The sequence below is a fragment of the Coloeus monedula genome (assembly GCF_965178545.1).
Source record: "Coloeus monedula genome assembly, chromosome: 8".
In the NCBI taxonomy this organism is placed as follows: domain Eukaryota; kingdom Metazoa; phylum Chordata; class Aves; order Passeriformes; family Corvidae; genus Coloeus; species Coloeus monedula.
The window spans coordinates 17,844,125-17,869,649 of NC_138788.1; the positions used below are offsets into that span (position 1 = coordinate 17,844,125).

Sequence of the window (25,525 nt, forward strand, 5' to 3'; positions counted from 1 at the left end):
ATTTAGCTGCAAAAGAGATACATAGAGTGCACTTTCCTGTCTTTGTAGATACTCATTGCTTCAGACTGCAGATAGAATAATTTTCCAAACAGCAAGATTTTTTTTTTTTTGGCTGGAAAACAGTAAATGAATATTAGATGAGTGTTTGTAATATCCTGTACTTAAGTTTTAAGCATCAGCTATTGTTCAGGGCTAGACAGCTCTGTAACATAGCAGGAAAAGAGCTTAATGAAATCCAATATTTGGAAGCAGGAGGTAGATGAATTCAGACTTGGAACAGCAGTGCCGAATTTTAACAGGAAGGATAGCTAACATTTGGAGTAATTTCTGTGGGTGTATGACTTTATTTATCACTTGAAATCTTGCATTTGAACCCTTATGTTATCTAAAGGATATACTTTGTTTTAGGCAAGTTATGGAAATTACTGGTTGAATTTCACAGTTTTGTGAAAGGTGGGAAATAGGCCCAATGTCCCAGGCCTAGAATGCTGTAAGGTAGGTCAGACGTGTCGTTGTGTTCCTGTTAGCTATGAGGTGTTCTTCCACTGTGCATTAAGAATGCGCAAATGACTTGAAGAAATAAGTTTTATCTTTAGGGCAGAGGGAGGAGAAATTATTTCTTTGCAAGCTCTTGGTAAGTAAGGGATCTTTTAATTGTTATTTTATTATAGTTTAGACTACTTTGCATTTTAAAGTTCAGAGAGACCCTGTATGAGAGAGGCATTAAAGCCAACTCATTCGCTGCTCTGCTGGACTCAAAAAGTTTCAGATGTTTTGTCTCCTACTGGGAATAACCTTTGTTAGACCAGAGTAAGGTAGAAAATTGAGATTCTGTTTTTATTCGTTATGCATTTAGGTACCAGGTTGTTCCCCACAAGTATCAAATTGACTCTGGTGCTGATCTGATGAGAGTTAAATGTCTACACCATGCCAAAGACCACCAGATGATGAAGACCGTTGGGGATGGGGTGGGGGAGCATTTATCAAGTCACTGGTTAGGCTGTGTCCTGATGCTGCCTGGAAGAGGACGGGTGATCCTGCAGGAATGGGAGCTGTGATCCTCTAGGACCTGAGGCAGGAAACCCGCCCAGCCTGACCTTTCACTGCTCAAAGTTGTGGTGGCTGACTACTGCGGGCTGGTGCTCCCAGGGCTGGAGTGTGCTTTTTCTCTGTGAGTTGTGCTTGAGTTGGCCTGTTTTGTTGTCCTGGAGACAGAAGAGTGTGGTATGCTTTCCCCCCAACCAGAAATAGTTTCCTGTACCTTGTGACCGGAGTGCTGTACTCCTCCTCTGGTCTCCGGCCAGGCTGTGTGGTGCTGGAGGGATGGGGTGTGGGGTGGTGACCTCTTGTCACAAGTTCTGGTGTGGCTGCTGCCCATGAACACTAGCTGCCCTGCCAGCTCCCCTCCCTCTGCACGATGGTGTAGGATTTCAGGGGAGCAATTGCTCTTGATTTACATCTCCCATGGCATTTTGATGGTTATGTCATTTTGTTTGAGCCTTGCTCGTGTCAGCTGTCTGTTCTGACTGTCAGGACTTGGTGGCTGAGTAGCACGTGGTGAGCTCTTGCCTCTTCTTCCCCCTTTGCTCAGCTGTTTTTGCTGTCTGCTTCTCTGTGTCCTTGTACTTGGGAACAGATTCTCAGCAAGTATAACTGTGCACAAGGGCAATGTGATCTGGGTGGATGAAGGATCCCCTTCTGCAGGAGTTCCAAGTAGAGCTGGGAGGGAAAGTGGGGAACTTGCAAGACCCAAGCATGCAAGCAGGCTGTGGGTAGTTTATCTTAAACTGTTGTCCTGCTGTGAGAATCTGTCCTGCGTGCAAAGTGTGCAGCACTGTCTGTTACCTTGCAACTGTGTTTTGCAATACTTCATTTGTGAGATGTGCTGCTAAAAGGGCAGCCAAGACACCCCCACCCCTCTCTACCAATGCAGGTGAGAAAGTGCTTGCACTGCACCAAGGCCTCAGGAGCATGAAAGCTCTCCAGGCTTTCTTGCTGCCTGGTATTTTATTGGAGAGTGGTTCTGGCATAGAACTCTAAAATACATGCAACAACAACAATAATTTCCAGGACTGAAAAGGAAGGAGAGATGAAAGGAGTAATTTACCTTCCCCCATCCCTGAACAGTAGCAGATGAGGATGTAAGCACATCTCAGCCCTATAAAGTATTAATTGGGACATTTTCAATAGTTCAGCAGTGGAATCGTGCAATGCCCTGAGCTTCTATTCCCAGCCTGGGAGAGGAAAGTGTTCTGTACTGTGATTTGGCTCAGTCTCTGTCTTCTGCTCATGGGGAAGAGAACAGTTGCCCAAAGCCTCCTTTTCAGAGAGAAGGGAAGATGATGCAGAGACCAAGGAGCTGAACAGGCAGTTTTCAGGCAGAGTAGTGCAGTGCAGCTTTGTTGAAGTGGGTCTCTAGTGGAGTTCCTATGAATCAAAGGGTGCTGCATTCCTACCAGTGATCTGCTGAGTAGTCCAACCAGCCAAGGGTCCTGCTTACTCCTGTGGAGGTCTGTGTGTCACAGGGGTACAGAGTCACACCTGCGCTAGAGAGGAAATGTCAGGAGTGGGCAGGGACTGCTAATTCCTCTTGCTGTGTTCTTTTGATGGGAACGGGGAGTCCAAGCACTGGAAGTTCTTACTTGTCTCATTCTAGGCATCTGCATCCACAAAAGTCTAGACTTCAGCAGCTGCCAGGGCTGCCTAAAAGATTTTGTCTCCCTCAGTTCCTTTCAGTCAATCTGTGCTTGTCCATTGTGAGCATTTCACAGGAGAAGATGGGGGTGTTGTAGTGTAAATTCAGGAGTCAACCATTGCTGTAGTGAAAAGTCTCAGTGGCTAAAAAGCCCCCTGCTTCTTGACTGAGAAGGGCAGAGTTGCTCCAACTCCTTCTCCTTTCTTTGAACTCGCACATGGGAAAAAAACCCATTTTTTACTCTCCTTGATATTTTTCTTTAATCCAGATGAATGTCGTGCATGAACTGATGTTGCCTTTGGGCTGGAATAAGCATACTTAGCATTTGGGCAGAACTTCTTGCCTGGAGATTTCTAAGTGCGTGATCAGCATTTCACCAGTGAGTCTGTCCATGGGTACTGAAGTATGGTTACCTTTACAGTTCACTGAAGCTGGCAGAGTTCCCTACTTCGTGTGATGGCTGTGCACTAGCAGGAACTGTATATTTCTCTGTCCTACTCTGCCCATCTTTCACAGTGTTTCTTTTGGAGTGGAAGCAGTTCCTTTTCCCATTTCATGTGTGTTATTTCTTCTGAGACTTTCCCTCCAACTCTCCAACCTTGGAGAAGGGGCAACTCTCAGAAGGGATCTCACTGGAAGTGGCTTTGCATATTTGGGAAGCTGATGGAAGAGCTGTGCCTTTCATTCTGCAGCTACTCACTTTGAATCAAAGGATGTAATACCAGTTTAGTTCTGGCTCTGTAGTGGGAGCAGCAGTCCTTGTGCAGCCTCAGCTGCATAGCCCTCGCCTGAAATGCCTGTGAAGTTTTGGGAGACAGTTGTGTTCCAGCAGTTCCCAGCCTTCAGGATGTCTGCCGGGTCACTGTGTTCCTCTCCCTGTTGAATATGAACAAGAGCTTAGTTCAGAGTTGTGGTGCTTAACACCTTGTTTCTTATTTTCTTTCAGATCACCAGAAACTGGAACGTGAAGCTCGAATTTGCCGACTTCTAAAGCATCCAAATATTGGTAAACTTCCTTGGGCTCAGAGGGATGGGGGTGAGACAGGAGTAGCAACGTGTCTCAGCTAGCACACTGTAAGAGAACAGATGTATTCTGAATGTTCACAACAGCTCATTGAAGTTGCCTGTTGAAATCACCTCAACAGTTTATCTCTCTGACAAATTCCGCATCCAGCCCTGTCCCATTCCTTAGCATCCTGACCCAGACGTTCACCTAAGAGTGCCGTGTTCCCACCTGCTCACCCCTGCAGAGCTGTTCCTGCTCCTTGGGTGATGCATGACTCTTGTCTGCTCGTCTGACATTCTGCAGTAGGGGTGAGGTGTTGTGTTTGTTTTCCCCACATCCATCTTCTGTTTGTTCTCCTTGGCCCTTAGTGACATGTCAGTTTAAATGCTGTATTCAGAGATGTGCCCAAAATTGAAGGAGGCTGTGCTAATACTTCAGCTCTTCTCATTGCAGTGGCCACTTATTTTAAAAACAAGAGACCAAAACAAATTGCCCATATTTAAGGAAAAGACTACTGGAGTGAAGGGAATAGTTTGTCTAGAAATACAGAAAGAACCAAAATCAGGAACTACATAAAAAAACCTACCTTATTTACTGAAATGTAGAGAGAGGGCATGGATTTTTATCTAGTTCCAAAGCACCGTGGAAGCTTGGACCATTAATAATCCCCTTTTTAGCTTTTTTAAATAAATAAAGCCTCTAGGATCCTAGCTACAATCTGATTTGAGCTAATTTATTTAAGAAAACATTAAGAAATTCTAAACTGGCACTTTTAAGCAAACCACAGTTAAATATCCATGGCTGGGAAGACTATGATGTATTACCTTGTCTTACTTTTGCATAACTCAGTCAGTGGAGATAATACTTTAAGGGCACCTCTCTGGTCTCCTGACTTCTGGCTTTGTAGTCACTTACTCCTGTCCTGTGAAGGCCTGGAAGAGGAAAGGCCTTAGAGCATACCCCATGGACTGGCATTTGTACTCTAGTCCATACGTGACAAACAAGCAATTTCCGCAAGCTCAGGACCTCACATAATGCAAAGTTCTTCAGCAGCATCTTTTAATCAGAAAGAGCTTTCTTGCATGTGAGTGTAGTTGTGGTGTAGGTATGGCTTGAGGAGAGGAGCAGGGGCCACCTTCTGCAGTAATTTGCACCGATGAATATATTAGCCAGTAAATTTATTGCTTGGCAGTATTCAAAATGACTGAAACTCTAGTTATGGCACTTCATTTGCGCTGTAAGACTTGCTATACTTAGTAGAGTAGGTTATGTCACTTTACATTTTGACCTTAACTTCATTTCCATCATCTCTCCTTTTTATAATTCCTTACATCTTTTCTTTCCAGACCTCTCACAGAGTACATCTTATGCACAAGAGGGAAACCACTCTTATAAGTAAACAGCATGGAAGAGAGAAATGTATTACATTCCCGGTTCAATTCTACAGTTGTAATGAGTGGGAGGGCTTGTCTCCTGTTCTATTGTGGTTTGGAAAAGACAGTTTTGGGGAATGTTAGGGGTCCTTGCATTTTTTACAGAGAATTTCTTGTCTTCCAAGAAAGAACAGTTTCTTCTTTTAAGAAAAGGAACTAGTCATTGTAAATTCAATGAGTCCTTACAAATAAAAATAAGGGTATTAATTTTTATGCCTACAACACAGAATCTAAGTGTGTTGAATAAGACCTCAAGAAGTTATATGGTTCATTCAGCAGTCCTGTGAAAATCTTTTATACCTGGTTCCAGGCATGTTTGTACTTAAAAACCTTTTATTCTTTCACAGCCCCTGGTGGCAGTCTTTCAAATGTTTCATTTTTCTGTCAGTTAAACATTAAAAACATAATTTGCCTTTCTCTTAGCTTGTTGTTTCTAATTCTATCTGGAGTATCTGTGGAAAGTAGTTTTTCTTTCTTGTAACAATCTTTTACATATTTGAAGACTGTTATCATGTCTCTTTTTAGTCTTTTTCTTCAGACTAAACAAACCCAGTTCTTTCAATCTTTTCTCATATGTCATGTTTTCTAGACCTCCAGACTTTTTTTTTTTTTTTTTTCTTTCCCCCCTCCTCTTTCTCTGGACTCTCTCCAGTTGCTTCATATCTTTCTAGAAATGTGATGCCCAAAACAGGACATAAGATTCTGACTGAGGCCATGTCAGTGCTGTCCAGAGGAGAAAGAATTGCTTCACCTGTCCCACCAAAGATGTTGGTTTTGTACATCAACCTTTGAAGCTTTTCATTTTATTGTTGATGTATATTTGTTTTCTGACACATTATTGCTCCAGACTACTTTCTGCACAACTTCTGGCAAACAAATAATTTTTCCATCTTGTATAGATGAGGATTCCTATTGAAGTGTGTATTACCTTTGTCTTTATTTTAAAAGACAGAAAGAAATCCTGTCTGTGGGTTCCCCCCTCCAGATTTGTCAAAACCATTTTGATTTATCTGCTGATAGTGTAGAAGGGTTACAGCTCCCACAGTAATGTGGCCTTTAATAACAATGCCATATATTGCATCGTGTAGATAACTAATAACACTGTTGAATACTGTTGGACTCCAGTCAAACTCCTGAAGATATCACTTGATACATCGTTCCTGTTTGACAGTGATCAATTTTGAGTAGTTTTTCAATGAGTTGTATACACTGTTGTCAGCTAGTTTTGAATACACATTTTTTCTTAATTGCTTGTGGAAAGAGCATGTAAGATGCTGTCAGAAGGCTTGCTGAAGTCCAGATGCTACATGCATTGCTGCTTCCGTGTTCCTTGGACTTGTTATGTTGTCATAGAAGGGAAACATGTTGTTCTAACATAGTGGTATTTTTTTCCTCGAAATGTGTATTAGCAGTTAGTAATCACCTAGTTACTGGCATTCCATGTTGTAAACTCTTCTGGGTGAGTACTTGGTGTGTTGCCTCAGTGTGAGCTATGTGAGTAACACTGCACAAACCATAAAGAATTCTGCAGATTTTGCATTTGCTTTCCATCTCAAGTTTTGTTATTACTGGTTTTGTTGCAAACTGTGTTGCAGCAAATCCCATTCTCCTACAGGGACCTGAGCCTGTAGCAAGTCTGGGGCAGAAGACCTAAAGTTAGGATTTTTTGAGGCAGGCTGCTTTTCTCTCTTCCCTGTACACAGGATATAAAGCAAGCCTGTTGTTGAATTTGTGGTTCTTATGCTTTTACTGCAGGACAGTTGATTCTGGACTGCAACACACTGACCATAACACTGCTACTCTGATAAAATAAAGATTTCTCTAGATACAAAGTAATAGTGATATTTCCATTTGCGGTTGCTTTTTGTGAAATGACTGATTTCTGGGTTAACCTAACATGCGTTCATCAAATCTCAGCCCTAATTACAGGCTTTGGCTCTGTAGTTGGGTGTTTGGCTTGTCTTTAGATGCACATTATGGCCAAGGTAATCACAGTGGAGTAATCCTTCTAAAAGCTTGGTGTTGCAATATGGGGTTTTTTTGTCTGGACAAAAGAAAGCTGACTTGAGGCAATTTTCTTCTGATTTCTGACTCATGGTATGCATGATATGGAATGTGTCATTATAGCTGGTCGGACTTCAGTAGAGGAAGGACTTCTTTCCCTAAATTTTGATTTGTTCTTTTTCCTTCTGACAGCTTCTAGAGAGCTTTGTATTCTGGCCCCGAGAGCCATTTGCCAGCCATGATCATCAAATACAGCAGAATTGGACAGAGATCAATCAGTGATCTGTTCTTTTCAAAAATGCACCCATTACTGAGGATATGGGTGTGTTAGAGGCAGAAGACAACATCATTAAAACCCCACTGTCCATAAGGAGATAAAGTGCTTGTGGAAGTTGGCAGGAGTCATGGCTCTGTGGGAAATCCCACTTCTAGAACAACTTAGTGTTACAGTGATTCACTTATGTATAGATCCTGTGACATTAGACATGGATGTATTTGTGAACATGTAGAAGAGAATGATACAGCTGTCTCTTCCCTTAATCCCCGTTTTTCTGGAAAGAGGCAGATTTCTATATGAACACTCACAGCCCTGATCCTTCATTTGCAGAAGCTTTGCTGATTGTGCCACTGGAACTTGTGCAATTGCTAAGATCAGAGTTAAACTTACAATGTCTTGAATATCAACTCTTGCTTACTGGAACAGCTCTTTTGGTCTTCTGCTTAGCTGAAAACTTCAGTTTAGTCAGAATTTGAAATCATGTAGTTCATCCACTACAGAGACTGTCTTGTGAAAAATTCGTGTTTTTCCCATGCTTCCTGCTACCCATCAAATGCTTAGAGCAGTGACAGAGCTGGGAACCCTAGAATCTTCCTGCAGGTTTGTTCAGTGAAGATATAAGTTCAGAAAAGTGTTGAAAATGACCTTTTCTGTCTTAGGACTCCCAAAGCAATAATGATGCAAAATTTGATGAAAATCATCGTTCATAGTTTTGAAAACTCTTTTCTAGCATTCTTGTGTTCTTCTACAAAGGTAGTGTTCTGACTTGTTCAGTGTACAGAGCAGAAGTCTGCTGTGTGTGTGGATTTTGTCCACTGTGTTGTTAGATGTTGCTCTTCTCCTAAATTTTCTTTGTTATGGCCATCTAAGTATGTGCCTCTTCTCTGGATTTGTCACCAGTTGATCTGTACTCTTTCTTAGATATTTTTAACCCAGCTGTACAAAAGTAGTTCTTGAATATCTTTTGTTCATAGCTGGAACTGAGCACTTCTGATTGGTCATTGTGTCCCAGCTCATAGCAGCCCATTGCTCTGAAGAACTGCATGCACTTAAGTCTAGAATAATAAAAATACGTATTTTAAGAGAGGTTGGTAGTAGCCCAATAGCCAGAGCCAAATTCTGTTTCTGATTTCTGCCTTTGTATCATCTGCTGAACAGCTTCAGAGTTAATTTCTTTGAGGGAATTTATAGCAGTGGTGAAATGCTGTCCTCAGCATCTATCAGAATTATTGCTTTTTCAGGTTTTTCCTACTTCAGACTTCTTCTCCAAAATACACTTGCACCTGAATTCTTTTTACCTTAAGTTCTATCCATTGGCTTTTGTCAGCATAAACCACAATTTTGGACATGTCCGTATTTAAAATGGGGAGAAAATGGTATAGAAATCTCCTGTGAATTAGAAGAATTTCTTTTGACCCAGTTGAGTTTTATTTCCTTTCACAAGTTGTCTGTCCTCCTAGTACCTCTGAGTTGTGGGAGTGATTTTGATGGATGTGTGTAAGAAAAGGGCTCCAGTGTGCCCTTAAATGATGGTTACAATTGAGGTGTGAAGTGGTGCAAAGACAGAAAGAAGGATGCTGTGCTTTTGTGTGCAGCCCAGCTGTAGAATCCCACCACGCTCATAATGAACCTATGTGGGAAACGGGGTGCATGGACCACGTCTGCAGACTTAATACCAGATTTGTTGTCTTGATGGTATCAGCCACAACTTCAGGTTCACTCATTTCTCATTCTAAGATACTAGTTTTGATAAGAAAGCCTTCAGTTTTTCCCCCCTGCTGCCATTTGGAATGTTTTCCTATCACCTTTCCCTTAACAAGAGATTTGAATTGCTTCCTTAGTGAACAAGAAAAAAACGTAGGCTGTGTTTTGCTGTAAACAGCAGATTTTCTTGTTTTCATTTGGCTGCAGGCATCCAGACTGCCTTTGCAATTGGGACAGAAAGGATGTGATGTGCAAAGAATAGTTAAAATGCTGGGGATTCTCCAGTGTTTTGGCCATGATTGCTGCCCTATGGATACTCAGTGGTTTCCAAGTGGGAGGCTCCCATGCATGACCAGCTGTTTAAATCTGCTGCCCTGTGATTTCTATTGCTGGGACACTGCTTCTGGTGCAGAGAGGGGATGGTATGGGGAAGGTGGAGTAGGGGTAAAAGAGACCTTGTAGTAAGAGTTATGCTTTGGGACTTTCTCAGTTACCCAGCAGCTTTACCTTGGAAGTGTCATGGGGCTGTCTGAGAGGACAGCAAGTTGCTGAGCTTCCTAAGAGGTCAAACAATAATATTCTTGGACTTGTGCCTTTAACCTGCTCTCCTCCTACCTTGCCAAAAGAAAAAAAACTCACCAACAAATACTCAAAAATCCTTCAAATAGACTATCAGCTGAAGTGAGTTCCTGCTAGAAAGTTTGAGCCTTTGAGCTGCAAGTTACTGTTTATTATTTCCAGTGTCTGCACTATTAGAGATTTAGGTGAGTGCCCATGCATGTCTGCCTGATAGAATGCTCCCCAAAACCCCAGGCAGTCCACCTTTTCATTTCTCATTCTGGTTTTCACAGTTAATTCTTTCACTATTATTTACCTCTTCATGTTTTCTTCTTTTACTGCCGCCTCTTCCTATAGCTTTTCCTATAGTTTTAAGAGAAGCATTTCTCCATAATCCATCTCGATTTGGAAGTGGAGTAATAATAGCATTTTTTTCCTTGCCAGGGGATATATTTATTCTGTACGTCTCTCTTGTCTGTACTAGAGACATATTTGCATTCTGTTATTCATCTATTTAGCTGTGAGATTTATCTGTATGCAAGCAATCCCTTAAAAAAATAAACGGTGGGATGAGGGCCAGATTCTCAGCACTCACAGGTACTGCAAAAATCAGAGGAGGACTCTGCTACTTCCTCCCTTCCCCCCCACAGTGAGGAATGGAGGGAGCCTCCTTTGGGTTCCCTCTGCCAGAGGCCTGATCGGAGCAGGGAGCGGCTGCACGCTGGTGAAATCCTGCAGGGGACAGCCGCCCTTTGGAACAGAGCCTGTGTCTGAGCCAAGGGGTCATGGCTGTCCTGGGCAATGCGAGGCAGGAGTTGAGAACATCAGCTTCACACAGCAAGGTTTGGGGATGACAGGCAGAACACCTGCCTGCATGGATTCATCCCTGATGGCAGAAATGCCAAGATGCAGAGCATTGCATGGGAGATCTAAAATTTGTCGTGGCCACTATCTGTATTTTATTAATTTTAATAAAGTGGGTGTTCTCTGCATATTTTCTTTGAGACACCAGTGAAGTTGGCTTGTTATGATTTTGGGTGTTTTCAGAATGAGCTCTCATATAATACTAGTGGCTATCAGAAGTACTTTGCTTATCTGCTATGTGGCTAATAGGAAATTATTAATAACAATTCTGGATGGTCATGATTGCACTGTTATCGGGAGAGCAGGAAATATTCCTGTGAATGCACTCTTTTGGTTCATCTAATGTTTAAGTAGGGCATTCTAAATGTTATGTATCATGTGCTGAACTTCAGCTTTTCAATACAGACATTATAAAATCAAAGGAAAAATAACATTTACTTGGCACTGAAATGTTTTTTTAAAAATACTTTGTGGGATTTTTTTCTTTTTGCTTTTGCTTTTTACCTCTACAGAAAGACAGATTTTGTAACAGGAAAGGTACTGTTTTCCCTGCAGCTCCTTTCTAGGCTGTGAATTTCTGTGCATAAGGGAATTTCCCAACTGGGCACTGCCTTAGCCTCATTTTTTAGGGCTGCAGAGTTAAAAAGGTTACAGTGAGAACAATGGTGAGGGGGGCAGGAAACCCACCTCTGTGCTTGTGTGCCTTTTCATACTTCCTTAGCACTGTTCCTTGTCTTTGTTTGCAGAGCCTGCAGCAGCTTGGTTCTGTCTGAACCTGAGCAGAGTATTAACAAATCCTCCTTCTCTTCCATTTCCCAAAGCTTTGGAACTGCAGTTGGTGTGAAATGCTGTGGGTTTGGGAAGTTTACAGCAAGCTGGTATATGTCCAGCATACTGTGACCTTGGTGTGTCAGATTTGGGAGAGGAGGCAAGGAGAGCACGTTTCTGAGGGGCTGGTGAACAGCAGCCTGCTATGTCCTGTTAGCTAACTGTCCTGGTGCTGCTGGTTACTGCTCTGACAAAGCTGGTCATTAGCTGCTGGGACAGATGATTTCTAGTGGATTATTTGAATTACACAATTTAATGCTTTTTAATAGCAAATTTTTAATTAAAAGGAGAGTCCTTTTGGAAGCAGCCTGAGCAGCTGCAGCTGAATTCTGCGTGTTTAATGTAATTAGAGAAACAGCTGGGGTGGGAGCTGAGCACCCAGCTCACAGGCAGTCACAGGTTGGTGGTGGCTCCTCACAGGACAGACATCCTGAGTGATGTGAACCATGCAGGAAGCGTCCTGGCACACAGCCAGGCTTGGAGATGGTGGGACAGTTCCTGTCTTGGCTGCCCAGGCTGGTGAGCAGCTGGGGAAGCAGGGAGTGGGTGGGAGCCATCTGCGTCAGTTCACTTGTCACTCGTGCTGCCATGGACGGTAGTGCTCAGTTTGCAGTCTGTGGGGCCGTGTGTATTTGTATCTATAGTTTCAGCACCTCCTGGCACGTTGGATAATATCAGTGGAAGAGGACATCAGGTAGGTTTTACCCCCCAATTTTATTTTGCATCTTCTGGTATGCAGAGTCTCTTAAAATACACCCTTGCAGTATCTCTTACCATCTCCATTTCTCCGTGATCCAGGCAAATGTCTGATGTCTGGTTGAAAAGTGCTGAGAAGTGAAGCTGGGGTTGTTTCTAATGAGTGGCTGATGTTTAAATAACATGGTTCAGACTAGAAGATCCCAGAGCACTTTTGAGTTTGCACTACTAAGGCCGCATGGAAGAGTTCCTGTGTTGCAGTCACCGTGACCCAGGAGACAACCATAAACCTCTGTTGCCTTGTGTTGGCTCTGCTGCAGGTACTGCAACACAGGCGACTTGAGAGCCCTAAATATTGCATAAACACAGCACTCGTGTGTTCGTGCAGAGGTAGTTGTCTGATACTGTCCTTTATGGGTCCATAATATCGAAATGCTTTACAATTAGGAGCACCAGTGAACCTAGATTTAACAGACAAGACCTGTAGCTTGAACACTGTCCCTAAGGACAGGCAAAGACTGCTGGTGTGTAGGAGCAAGCCTATTTCAGCCCATGTTGCCTTTTCCTAAGCAGAGATGAGTGATTGCCACATGAAGATACTGGGAATTGTCCTATGAAATTCTGCTTCTGTGCTTGCTTTTTGTTGTGACTTTGGAAACTTCTTTGCTCTAAGATATTTACTTGCAGCAGGTTGCCAGAAATCACCCTATGTTAACATGCCTGCCCCAACCAAGGGCTAAGCCCCTGTGCAGCCCTGCTCCACTGTTTTCTGTGGATATGGGATACAGGGAATGTTCATCCTGGGGCTTATGTGGCAGGTACAAATGCTCCTGGCCTGTTGTGCTTGACATAAGAGTAGAAAGATAATAATATTCAGCACACTGGACAGAGTGAAAGGGAGATGTGGGTGAAAGCTAGGCTAGGCATATTCTATATTTGTGACCCTAGTACCAATTAGCCTTTTAGATATGACCTTTTAAAGATGAGATGCTTGTTGCTTTTCAATGTCTAATGTTCTTGTAGTTCGGCTGGGTTTTTATAAAATTTGAAAGATCTTTTCTGATTTCTTCATGATTCACTTCAACTTTTGCATTCACAGAGCCTTGCTTTGCGTGACTCAGCAGCGATTTGCATTGGTTGTTAGGCTGGTGCAGTTTGTTATGAAGGAGATTTTCCTCTTATGTTCTGTTGGTTCGTATCACACTCAGGCATCAGAGAGCTGTGCCTGTCTATACAGGGTCACTTTGTTCAGGCATGGAATGCAAACCATATGACATAACTGTTACTGCATTGCTGTTTTTTCACTAAAATGCCTAATTTTCTCTAGTTAATATAATAGCTTATTAGTATTATTTCTTTCTAAAATAAAAAATGTAAGTGCACAAGGATTTTGAAACACTTTGAAGTAGCAGCTTGAAGTTCTGTTTTTGAGGCAAGATTTCCATTGAGTCTCTGAAGACAGCAGGCAGGGGAAAGTAATATTCACAGCAGATGTTCTTAGAAAGTGCTTGAACTCCTGGTACACAGCTGCTGTTAGGTTCAGTAACCACAGCAAGTCCCCTTGAGCCACTCAGTGTGGTATCAGGCTCTTTGCAAATGCTCTCGATTGCGTTAGGGTCTCGGACCTGACACACACATCCACACAAGACAGAAAAAAATGTGCCTAACTTGCATCAGGCTGTGCTGAAGATGTGAGTTTCTGGGGAAAGGGAGCCAATTGGTATTGCTGTTTTTCTGTTGTTAGTTTCTTTTCCAAAAGGCCAGCTTTGTGGGAGATGCTTCCTGAACAGGTAAAATCAGTTTACATAGGATAAGGCTGGAGAGGAGACTGAGGGAAGAGAAGGATGCTTAAACCAGTTAACTAGGCTGTGTCTTGTGATGCCTCACAGTTCTTTAACAGTGCAGTTACATGTGTGCATTTAAAATCGGAGGGACAATTTTGAGTAGCAGACTCTCATCACCCTTGGTGGAGTACCACTGCAGTACCAGATTCAGGAGATACATTAAAAAAAGGGGGTTTTTTGTGAGTTGCTGAAAACATTTCATCAAGATGCTGTACTGAAACCATTGCTTATTCCTCCCAGAATCTATGTGCTTCTTGGAGATATCATCCAAGTGGTGATGCACACTTTCTGCTGACTGAGCAGCTGGTTTTGTTGGAAAGGTTTCTACCTACCAGTCTGTAATTGATGCTGCTCCTTTGGACAGCATTTATTCTGGCAGTGCTCACTAGTGCTCTGGGGTTTTTTAGGTATTATTTCAAAAGTTATCTGTAAGTCTTGTCAGTCTTACAAAATTAGATGTGCTTGTGAACTCTACAAAACCTCTTTTTTGTGTGTGTGGATGGCACCTTTTTTTTTCCCCCTGAATAAAACTGTGTGAAGTCTTTCACCATATCCTGTAATTGATTTAGTGCCTTGTTGTCTGACTTGCTTCTGTTTTCTTTCTTACACCCCTCTCTGTTCTTGTGAACGTAACCATTGTAGTACATGCTCTTTCATCCATCGGAGATCTTTGAATGGGAAAAGTCATCAGGTGAATCCAGCTGTGAGTGGTGTTGGCAGGGTCTAATTTCCTACATCTATAAGAATCCCTGTGTTAAGAGTGTTTGGCTACAAAGGAAATATGGTTTGAATTGCTGCTTCCAGGTAACAGAATCACCTAATAGAAATAATCCACCTCATCTTCTGGTGAATAGAGTGAGATGAGCTTTCTTGGCAAATACTGCTCTCTTTTTAGTGTGGTTGTATTTTGGAAGACACTGTGTTACTGTTGTGCAACTCTCCTCTTGCTGGAACTTGAGACTCTTTTTGTGATGTGTGCATTTGTCTAGCCTGCCGTGCTAGACACATGCATCACTGGTCCCCTGATGAGAAAAAAAAAAGAAAAGAATGCCATAATATTTTTGAAGGAAAGTTTAACTGGATGAATACTTTTGTTTTTATTTCTCTGTTTTTCTTATTATGGATAATCAGGTTTTGGGAGGACTTTGCCCTCCAGTGTCTCCATATAATTATATTTTTCACTCTCTCGTGTCAACAGCTCACTTAGATATGAGCAGCTTTTGTAGGCTGTGCTCAACTGCTGTGTTAAAGCTGAACTTGTGGTAGTAATGGAGCTATTAGACAGTGTGTCAGGACCAGCAGCCTGTGGAAGAAATGGGATCCTCTTTTCATGGGAAGATGTTTGAAACAGGGGACAGCACAGTACTTGAGTTTTGCTCTTAGAACTTGCCATTCAGGAACCTGTGTTCTGCCTTCAGGTGGAGGACACTTGCACAGGTTATCTTTAAGCAGAGAGGGCTCTATATTGTCCGGACAGTGGAGGTATCAAATGGTTTCTGATGTTAGTGTATCTTCATAGTGAATATTCACACAATGTGGATTATATTTGTGAACCAAAGTGGAGAGGAGGCACAGAAACTTTTAAAATGTTTTTTGTTATTCAGTTACTTCTGAATATATGCCATTTCATGGACCAGTTGAACAGTTTTGCAAAAGGTAGGTCATGTTTTTAAGCTAATCATCCCTGGTAGTTAGCACTGTAGTAGAAAGCAGGGTATTTTAACGTTGCATGTCAGCAGAGTGAACCATGGCCTCAGAGCTGTCCATTGCAGTCTCCTTACTGGTCAGGAAAGCTCTTGTGGCTCTGCAGGAGGGTAGGTAAACAAAACTTTAGGGTGAAAGGACACTAGTTTTATTTCTGTTCTGCTACTGAGGATTGTTTTTTTGCTTTGCACTGGTATGATATTAGGGCTGGAATTGAGGGTCACTAGAGTTTTGGTATATTCAGACTTTTTTTGGTCCTTTTTGACTTCCCTCATTGCTGTCGTCCTCCACATGTAAAGCTTAATATTCTGAGCTGTCACTAATTATTCATGTGCAAGGTGCTGGTGCCCAGTGTAATTTTTCCTACAGCTTTTCTAGATTTTGCTGTTCTGCCATTACTCCCTGAGCTTTGTTACCTCAGCAGATTAAATCCTGGGCAGATTTTGTTCTAGCGTCATTCTGGGTTGTTGTGAGGAGGCAGTTCCCTTGTTAAGTTAATGACCTGTGTCCTGCCTTCAAGGCCTTCTTTTGCTGTGCAGCCCTAGGGTGGTGCACAACGTCAGTATTTATGAACTGTCTCTGTCCTCCTGTCATGGTTCCTCACCTAAGGATGCAAGTAGTGTTTTACTGTCCTTGAAGGCTCTTTTTGCTGCCTCTGCCAGTCTCTGCCAGCTGAATTGCTACTTCCTTCCCTTTTCATAATGTAGCTGACAAAATTGCTTTTCTCGGGACAAAGAAATAGCACCAATCAGCTCATTTGTGGTTTATTTTCTGATGTAATTTGCTGCCCGAATCTTTGCGTCAAAGTTTATCGTTCACTGTTTCTCACTTCTACCTGCAGACATGTTTGCTGTTCCTTTTTCATGGCCACTGTTCTCAACGTGCTGGTGGCTGTACTCCTCCTCCATCATGATCTCATTCATGCCTCTCTCCTCTGTGCTTGGTGTTTCTTGCAATGCTTTGGTGACCTTTCAGGTACCAGAGGAAGGAGAATGCTTTTTCATGCCCACCGAGCATCACCAAACATGACCTTGTTAGTACATTCAGCTTTCCTTGAAGTTTCTCCATCTGCTCATAAGGTCTCTTCACAGGCTTTTGCCTGTGTTCTGGGCTTCAGCTCTTGTTGATGTGCTTTTGTCCTGCTTTCACCTCAAACAGCCTTCACTGGAGTGAAAACTGCCCTGCCCTGGAAATCCAAGTGTCTTTTTCAGCTGCTTTCCATCTTGTTTTCAGTCTTGAATGGAAATCTTCTCTCCTAGGAAATACCTTTCTTCTCACTTGTATTTTCGTAATGCCACCTCTGCTGGTTTCTGCCAAATGCTCAGGAGGCAAGTTTTCTTGTAAACACAATTTTGTATTGCAATAAAGTTATTACAAACCCAACTAAAACTGCTTACTTGGAAGAATTTTTTGTTTGCAGCAAGTGATTTATGGAACATAGTTCGTCAGGGTGGTGTCTCTGTTCTCACGCATTAGGAACAGCATGTTGCACCTGAATGCTGTACCGGCTTGTTCACAGTATTTTGCTGGATGGAGTGCTCCTCCCAAACCCCTGCAGTTAGTTATGTAGTAGAAATGCTAAGGAGAGGAAACTGGCCAAGGGACCAGAGAGCTTGTAGATAAAGGGAGGAAAAGTATGGGAATCAACAAGCAAAAAGAACAAGGAAAGAATTAAATCCTTTGAGGAAGGGTACTGGCAGTGGTCTCTGCACATCTGTGCTACTTTCTCTTTTAAGTTTGAGTGCGTTTGTGTGCATGTGGAAGGGTGCCTTAACAAAGGAGAGTTGCAAGGAGGAGTAGAGAAGTGCACTGACAACCTGTGCAAAAACTGTTCCATATGTGCCAAGTGCTAGTTTGAAACATTCACAGGACAGTGATGGTAGCTGACGTCATGCACTGATAAGAGGTGCAAAGTGACTTCTTGATACTGACAGAGAAAATCATGATGCTGGGAAAATCAAGACAGGTCACCTGTATTTTGTGTGGAAGAGAACGGAAGATAGGGAAGAGAGGCAAAGGGACCATTGAAGTGACAGAACAGGATAATGAGATTTTTCTTGTAACAATGAGAACGGTCAATGTTACTTTGGTCAATACTCAATTACAAGGTATTAAAGTGACTGAGACCCAGTCTTGTCTCAACTAGTTACTTTAGTTGGGTGAATCAATAGGGAAAGACTAGAGATGGTCATGTGAAGAAGACATCTTGTTCTAGTCAGGATGTGAAGGTTTAGGAATTGAGTCAAAGAGAATCACTAACTTGCGACAGACTGGCAGGGAAAAGAGTGAAGTTCTGCAGCAGAGGAGAAAAGCAAAAAGTAGGGTTTACATAGCAATATGAAGTTTCTCCTCTTGGATTACAATAGTGCCTAGGTATCCAAGAATGGTCAAAGAAATAGAGATTTTGATTCAGACAGAAGAAAATGGCACCGTGCTGAATGCATAGGTGCAGTAGTCATTGCCTGTGTGTAACATGGGGAAAGGAGAACAGAACCTCAGAGATCCCAAAATATCAGGGAAAGGTGACCCATCGTGGGCCTGGGACATGGAAAGGTAAAAGATGAATGTTAATTTAGGCAATAGGAGCATTATTAAGGGGGGCTAGGTAAGGAAGCTGGAGGTGGATGAAATTTTGAGAAGTGATATATGATCAGATATGTCTTTGGAAACAAGCAGGTCATAAAAATGAGACAAGAAGCTGGTTCTAAATTTTGGGTAAGGATTTGCAGTGTAAGTCAGAATGAAGTGAGGAAAAAAGAAGTAACAGAAGAGAGCATCATTGAGCCTTACAGATAAGAGGCAGAAAGAAGACCAATGGTACTGACGTGCAGGTAGGGTCAGAAGTCAATTTATGGACTGGGGGCTTGTTTTGGGACTTGGAAAAGGGTTTGTTTTAGGAAATAAGAATGGGTGGGGAGAGATGCCAAAATATGAGCATGTAGGAAAAAGTTGGCAGATGTGAAAGCAGAGTACTGAAACGTTAGAGAGGAAGAATGAACAGGAGGTCAAAGATACTCAGAGCTTGTTTTGACGCTGCAGAGGGGTGAATGTATGTGAAGGACACCCATCTGTTCCTTTGAGATAACGGAAGGAAATAGGTCACTAAGGGAGCACACAGAGTGAAGGGCATGGGGAATTAATAAACTCAGTGGGTTGAGGGAGAACTTGGTTGTGTGCATGAGTTTGATTTGTGAAGTGTCGTATTTGCTACATGCTCTGTAAATCTCTGTTTCTTGATTATGTTTTTGCAGTGCGACTCCATGACAGTATTTCAGAAGAAGGTTTCCATTACCTCGTCTTTGATCTGTAAGTGTCTCTCTCTGATGCTTCACCAGTGATGCAGGCACATTGACGGCTGACTAAGAGTGGAATAAAAATCACCTGCATTAGTATAATTCTCCCTTTCTTCTTTGAGACCTGTAAATACCCCTGGCCTATTTGACAAAAATCCATTGACTGTGTGGTGGGGACAGACCAGGAAGGCTCCTGGCACCAGGTGTAAGTGTGGGATGACAAAGAATGTCTGTCCTGTGTATGGAGACTGTTTGATTTTTGTCTCTGAGGCAACCCAATGGGGGTCAGAGGAGGGGTGTCCTTCCTAAGCTCAGCATACACTAAACTCAGCAAAGGTGTATGGGCAATGCGTGCACAGTGTGTCAACAGTGTCCTGTACAGTGCTGGTGAAAAGGCAGTGCAAGGGGTCAGTCACATGGATATGGCAGTGCTGGTGCCATAGTGGTGGAGAACCATCCTGGTTCCCCTGTAACACAGTTTCCCATGCGGGCTGAGGCAAAGGGCCCAGGTGGGTGGCCATATATATCCTGTGCAGCCTCGAACTGCACAAGCATGGGCTCTGTAACATCCTTTGTTCTTTTGCACTCCAGGGTTACTGGTGGGGAGCTCTTTGAGGATATTGTTGCTAGAGAATACTACAGTGAAGCAGATGCCAGGTAAGACTGTTTCCAGACCCTTCCATGTGTGTTCCATGTACACATACAAGTGGAATGAGTTTTCTGACTGCTGGTCTGTGTGTGACTTTGTTCTAACACTCTTGCTCCTTGTCTGGATAAAACACATCCTCTTTCTGCTATTAGCATGAACTTATTGTCACCAGACAGCCTGACTCAGCACAGCTCTAGCCCTTGCCCACTTGCAGACATTGCTGTCTCTGCCGCTTGCAGATGCTGTGCTCTTTGCTGGGAGAGCCACTGCTAGCAGCTTTGTCTACTTGGTCTTTGTGGTGGGTGGTGACAGTGTGTCCTTACTGAGCAAACATAAAGGAGAGCTGTGAGGGTGCTGCCTGCTTGGCCTTCTCCTTCTTCTAGCAGGGTTTCCAGTGATGTGCCAGTGCTGTTGGGCAGACCCATTCAATTTGCCTGTGTCTGGGTAATGGTTTACAGGGCAGTGAGGAGAGGAGACTTTGAAAGCTGTGTTCCTGTGGAAGCCCTCTCTGACTGTCAGCTGGTCGATGCAGTGACAAAAGGCACAATATGAGAGAGCAACCTTCATATTTTAATGTTAAAAAGATTTAGAGTTATGCCCTTCTGTTCCTGAATGTCTCCCCTCTCCCCCACGGGTGAGCTTCCTGAAGTGGCATGTGCTTGTTCCTGTTTATACAGAGTGGGTGCTATGTGCAGCAGTAGCTGAGGGTGTTGTCTGACCCATCTATCTGCTGGACATGCAGCATCTGAAATCAAAGCCGGGATTAGGCCACTCCTGTTCTGCTTTTGTGTGGCCTGGGCGTGGCCCAGTGGTGACATTTCACCCTGCTTGTTCTGCAGTCATGTTCTTATCCCATACTAACCCTTGCTGAAGCAGGAATTAGGGGAGCCATGAGAAGAGAGGAGTAAGAAGGAAGTAGTGGGTACTGTGGCAGGTTGAGCTTCGTAGGCAGTACTATGAGGAAGCTGCTACTGAGTGCAAGGAAGGAAAGAGAGCGTGACCCGGCGTGTTAGTGTAGGTGCTGCTGTTGGAGTCTGCAGGCACTTATTTGCTTTCCCCGTGGTTCACTTACAGCCTCTGTCTTCTGGGCATTGCAGACTTTCAAATGAGGCACTGCCCTGCGTGCTCTGCCAGGAGCCGTCTGGTGATTGGAAAGGCCAGTGAACTCACCAGCTCTGCTGGAGCTCCTGGCAGAGAGGTCTGAGAACCCCGTATATGTTTCCACTGGGGTGTAGAGATCTTGTAGGCACAGCATCTCAGATGGATACACAGTCAATCATGCCACTCTGCCTTGAAGTTGGGAAGTTTTGAGGTTATCAATCATAATCCTTCCCCTGTTCCTCTTGCCAGTGCCTGTTCCCTGAAGTGCTCAAGAGCTGTCAGTGACTGACACTGCTCAGGAAAATTATGGCAGGGTTAGGGGAAAAGGAGGACTGTCTGTTGCTCTGTTAGCCCTCCTTAGGGTGCTCAGCCCTCTGACTGTCAGCTGGTCAGGTCTCCAAGTGCCCACAAGATGACAGAGTGAAACTCCTCCCTTTCTCTCCCCATGCTGTGCTGAATTCCAGAGCAGTCTGAGGGAGCGAGGTCCGTGCCAATCCACCGTGTTTGGCTCGCCTGGGACACCTCACACTTTTGCCATTTTTGGCCAGAAAATCTCTCTCGCTCAGACTCAGCTCTGTTCTAATTATACATTTTTGTTTTGGGAGCAGGGAGATTTTCATGGATTCCGATCCTGAGGATCATACTGCCAGCTCCAGAGGGGTGGGGGTAGCAAATACACAGTGCTGCACCTCCTCTCCTCTTCTTCTCCTCACCCTCTTCCCATCTTTTCCTGTAGCCTTTTTTCCTTCCCTCAAATATTTCACTGATTTCAAATTTGTTCCTCTTAGATTTGTAGAAGTCAGTGAAGGGTCTGAGAGGTTCTGCAGTTAGGACATAGACCTCTCTGAGTTGTCCACATCTGCATGCTTACTGCCCAGCCATAGTTGTCAAAATCCCTATTCCGTTCTACATTCACCCTGGGGAGCTGAGTAAATGTTTAGTGGAAGAGATGGTTCCAACCTGGAATCTCACCCATGGGCGGGTTGTGCTGTCATTATGCAACAGGTGTAAATAACATCTTGGTTTTATCCCTGAGGTTTACAGCAGTGAGAATGGCAGGGACAGGGTTTTCTGTGAGCTGGGGGAGTGCAGCACGCGGCACTTAACGGAATGAGTCTGCTTTTCAGATTACTAACCCCTTAAGTGGGATCTGTACTTAAAAGGCACCCAGCAAGCGGGCGTGTGTGCACATTGTGTATATAAAGTGCTTGAGATGCTGGTCTGAAAGCTTTGCAAACTGGCAGGCGCCCAGGCGTCGTCATCCTGAATTTGCTGGGGGAGGCTGCTGCTCTCCCAAAGTTTATTCTTTGCTCAGGACTAGCCCAGTGGAATGTTTCCTGGAGCAATTTGGTCTTGCTTGCACAATTTCAGCTGCTGTTTGAAGATACTAGGATGCCTTGGCTGTTCTGTGTGGGGTGGGCACTGTTGGCTAAAGGAACAAGTGAGAGGCTTAGTGTGATGGGAAGAGAAGGAAGGAAATGATGGGAGGTAGGAGAGAGGCTTTGGGGTTGTGCTACAGAAAGGATGTTTGGTATCCTGTTGCTGGGAGGGCTGGGGTTGTTCAGCTGTGATGGTGCTGAGCTGTGGCATCCAGTGGTCATGATGAAGAGATTCAGCATGGGATCTTGAATGCCCCCTAGTACAAATATAAAAGTTAGGGAAATAGTTCTGGGATGAGACAAGATGTTAAATGTTTGTGCATAACTTTGTGTGTCTCTCCCTTTTATCTTGCAGCCACTGTATTCATCAGATACTGGAGAGTGTGAATCACATTCACCAGCATGATATCGTGCACAGGGACTTGAAGGTAATGTTTCCTCTGTGCTGTAGTCTGAGGAGAGCAGCCAGGGGATCACTGGAAGAGGCAAGACAGGAATATTGTGTTGTCAGCTGGCAGGGGTTTTTGTGTGGGGATTTTTTTTGGTTTGGGTTTGTTGGGTTTTTTTCACTTGAACTGGGTTCAGGGGTTCCTGAAGCACGAAGTCGATTCTTCAGAGTTTTCTAGAGGGTGTGCTGAACTCCCAAGGAGGTTTTCAGTCTTTGTGAACCTTGCCAACTTTCAGCCTCTCTGAGGCAGCTCCAGGATGGAGTAGTTGTGAATCTTGGAGTGAAGTATGCTTCCAGAGAAACTTGGGTAGGATTCATTATAATGAAGGACACTTTCTAGTTTGTGATTGAAGAGATCTCTAGAGACCTGGAGCAATCTTTGTTCAATCTGCCAGGATGAGTTTGTCTGCACAGAGCATGTGTATTTTTATTCTGCAGTGTTGCCAAACACATGCCACTGTGCTAGGGCAGAGATGTTCAACAAGAATTTTTTGTGTCATTTCTTTCTTCTCTCATCAGTAGAAGCACTTTTAATCCAAAACCAAAACTGCTGGCCAGTGAAAGACTGGATAAATCAATCATTTGACACATTGCAACACATTTATAGCCCCAAAGCCTCTGCAATGTAGTCACCTAAACTCCCTTCCCACACTGTGCAGCTGTGCTGGGAGCTGGGCAGCCTCCAGAATGAAGAGATTTGTGCGGGAAGGTCTGTGTGCCCTGGAGCCCTCTCTTTCTAAAGTGGGAATGGTGATGGTCACCAGTGGTCCAGTTAAATTAATGCAGGATGACACCTGCTACTAGTGTTGGTTTGGGCTTGTTCAACAGTGTACAAGGGGGAAGTAGAAAAATATTTTGCAGAGAGCAAGATAAAAGCACGTTGCAAGCTTGGTGACAGTGTTCCTCTGGTGTTTTGATCTAGTGAAAAAACCTTTGTGTTTCTGGCAAACTCCCATGCAACACTTTTGACCTTCTGGTTCACAGCACTGTGAAAAAGTGCAAATGATCTACTGTGAACTGTGGCTGCTCTTGATTAAAAGCAATATCCAAGAGGCACTGTTGCCCAAAATTAGGGAGTCTGTGAAAATCAGAAGTGTTTTCCAGTACAGAAGAAGTTTTCCTTGTGTTCAGATATAATCTGGTTTCCTTCCAAAACCTAGCAACTTGTTTAGAACTTATCAACTGCTAGACACTGCCTGCTGTAGTTAATACATTTCTTCTGTTGCTTACTCTGATTGACTGAAGCTATCCAGGCCTGTGGAGTAACTATTCCTTTTAGCAATGGAAGTTCCTATGTTTTTTGTTTAGTATTTAGATCCTTGCCAAAAGTTGGGCCTTCAAGGTCAGTGTGTAATAACTGCAGAGCTTGCTTCAAGTAAGGTTTTGTCTTTTGCACCTCCCTTTCATAAGCCTGTCTTTTGGATAACATGCTATTAAAGGATGTCAAATGTTGAGCTGCCCATAGGGGCTGTAAGAAATTAGGGAGTGCATTCACATCCTCACCAAAAAGTGAAACCTGAGACGACCCATATGTTGGCAAACATGCACATGGATAAGCACCATTCGCCTTAAGGTGTTTGCTTCTAAAATAGAGCTACAAATAGTGCTTAACTAGCACAAGTCTGTCTTAAATGTTGCTCTTTCTTAGTCAGGCTAAGCCCAGGTTTGATCTGGAGTTGGGAAGGATTTTCAGAAGATTTCACTGGTCTTCTGCTTTAGGGTCTTGTTGATAGTGGTGAATTTTCATTAGTGTAGCTTGATTACTGCAATCTTTTCTCCTTCCCATATAGCGAAGAGTCACTGGCATCCAAATGTATTGAGACCCAGTTCCCCCTCCTTCCATGCTGCTTATGGCAAGGATTCTGTTGAAGAAAGCTTTTCTCCCTTCATTCAAAACAGAAGCAGGCACATGCCCAGTAGTTTAAGACAGATGAGTGAGCAAAGCATCTTGTGCCTGTCAGGCAGAACAGGGGTAAAGAGTTGCTATGGGGTGAAAATGGTAAGCAGGCTGCAAAAAAGACCTTCATCAGATTTGTGAAACTGAGACAAGCTCCTGTTTCTGGATTTCCAGACTACCATCCTGCTCAGTTAAAAAATCAACTTGATATGAATTGCACAAAAGATGAGAAGGGTATAGGATGAGAAACCACATTTGACCTGCCTATCTTCAAGTTGATCTTCCTGCAAAGCCATAATAGCCATCACCTTAAAGCTTTGGGGTTTCAAGGGGTCCCATGTAACTAGCTGCTCTGGTGCTTCAAAGCTGCCAATTCTCAGTCCAGTCTCTGGAGTTGTGTTAAGCCTTCTGCTGAAACACAACAGAATTATGGTTTGAGTGAGATTCATCCAAAGTGGAAATGTGAGGGTCAAAAGTCTTGTTTCCCTTTCCCAGCACATGGAGGAAGTGACATGGCTGCTTCTTGTATAGGTGATGGCAGCAGTAGCAAGACAGAATACTTTATGCTGCTGTAAATGTGTAGCATGAAAAAACTGCTTACAAGAATACTCACTGCTGTGCTGCTTATGCCAATTTGAGGCTGAGGCTTTTTCTGTAAGGGATGAGAACTGCTGCCTAGCCAGATGATGCCTTCCCACATTACAGCAGTGTATTTGGCAGCCTGTATTAGCATCATATTTACTTTTTCAGTGCCTTGGGGACTGTCTAATGTTCAAGGGGAGAAACATCACTGCAGATTGTATCTACTGCATTGTCCCTCCCTTCTTCCCCCACCCCCTTCCCCTCCCCCCTAGTTATCCTCTTTGAGGAGGGCAGAATCGAATTTTGGCTTAGGTGTTGCAGGAACTGTACTGCCAGTGCCCTCTTGTGTCAGCATGTAATGTATGGGCTGGTTTGGAAGAGGCTCTAGCTCCCACAGAGGAGCCAGAGGATTTGTGTTAGACTTGAAAATTTTCTGCCACTCTAGGTCAAGGCCATTCGTTGCTGCTGTTGTGTCTTCCCCTGAACAGGTTTAGTACTGCATGCTAAATTCTGTCAGCAGGTGCAATTCAGTGATATGAATACTCATAGGCTTTAACAAAGAT

The 25,525-nt window shown here is 43.5% G+C and overlaps 1 protein-coding gene across 6 annotated transcripts in view; it reads left to right on the top strand.

The window, feature by feature from the left end:
- CAMK2G (calcium/calmodulin dependent protein kinase II gamma) overlaps nt 1-25,525 on the top strand; it is a 208,150-nt gene that overhangs the window by 138,509 nt on the left and 44,116 nt on the right. For all 6 annotated transcript variants that reach the window (XM_082286218.1, XM_082286222.1, XM_082286219.1 and 3 more), the window contains 4 exons: nt 3,642-3,701; nt 18,865-18,919; nt 19,498-19,563; nt 22,391-22,463. In XM_082286218.1, the coding sequence (XP_082142344.1) occupies nt 3,642-3,701; nt 18,865-18,919; nt 19,498-19,563; nt 22,391-22,463 (254 nt within the window). The remainder of the gene's footprint in view (nt 1-3,641; nt 3,702-18,864; nt 18,920-19,497; nt 19,564-22,390; nt 22,464-25,525) is intronic.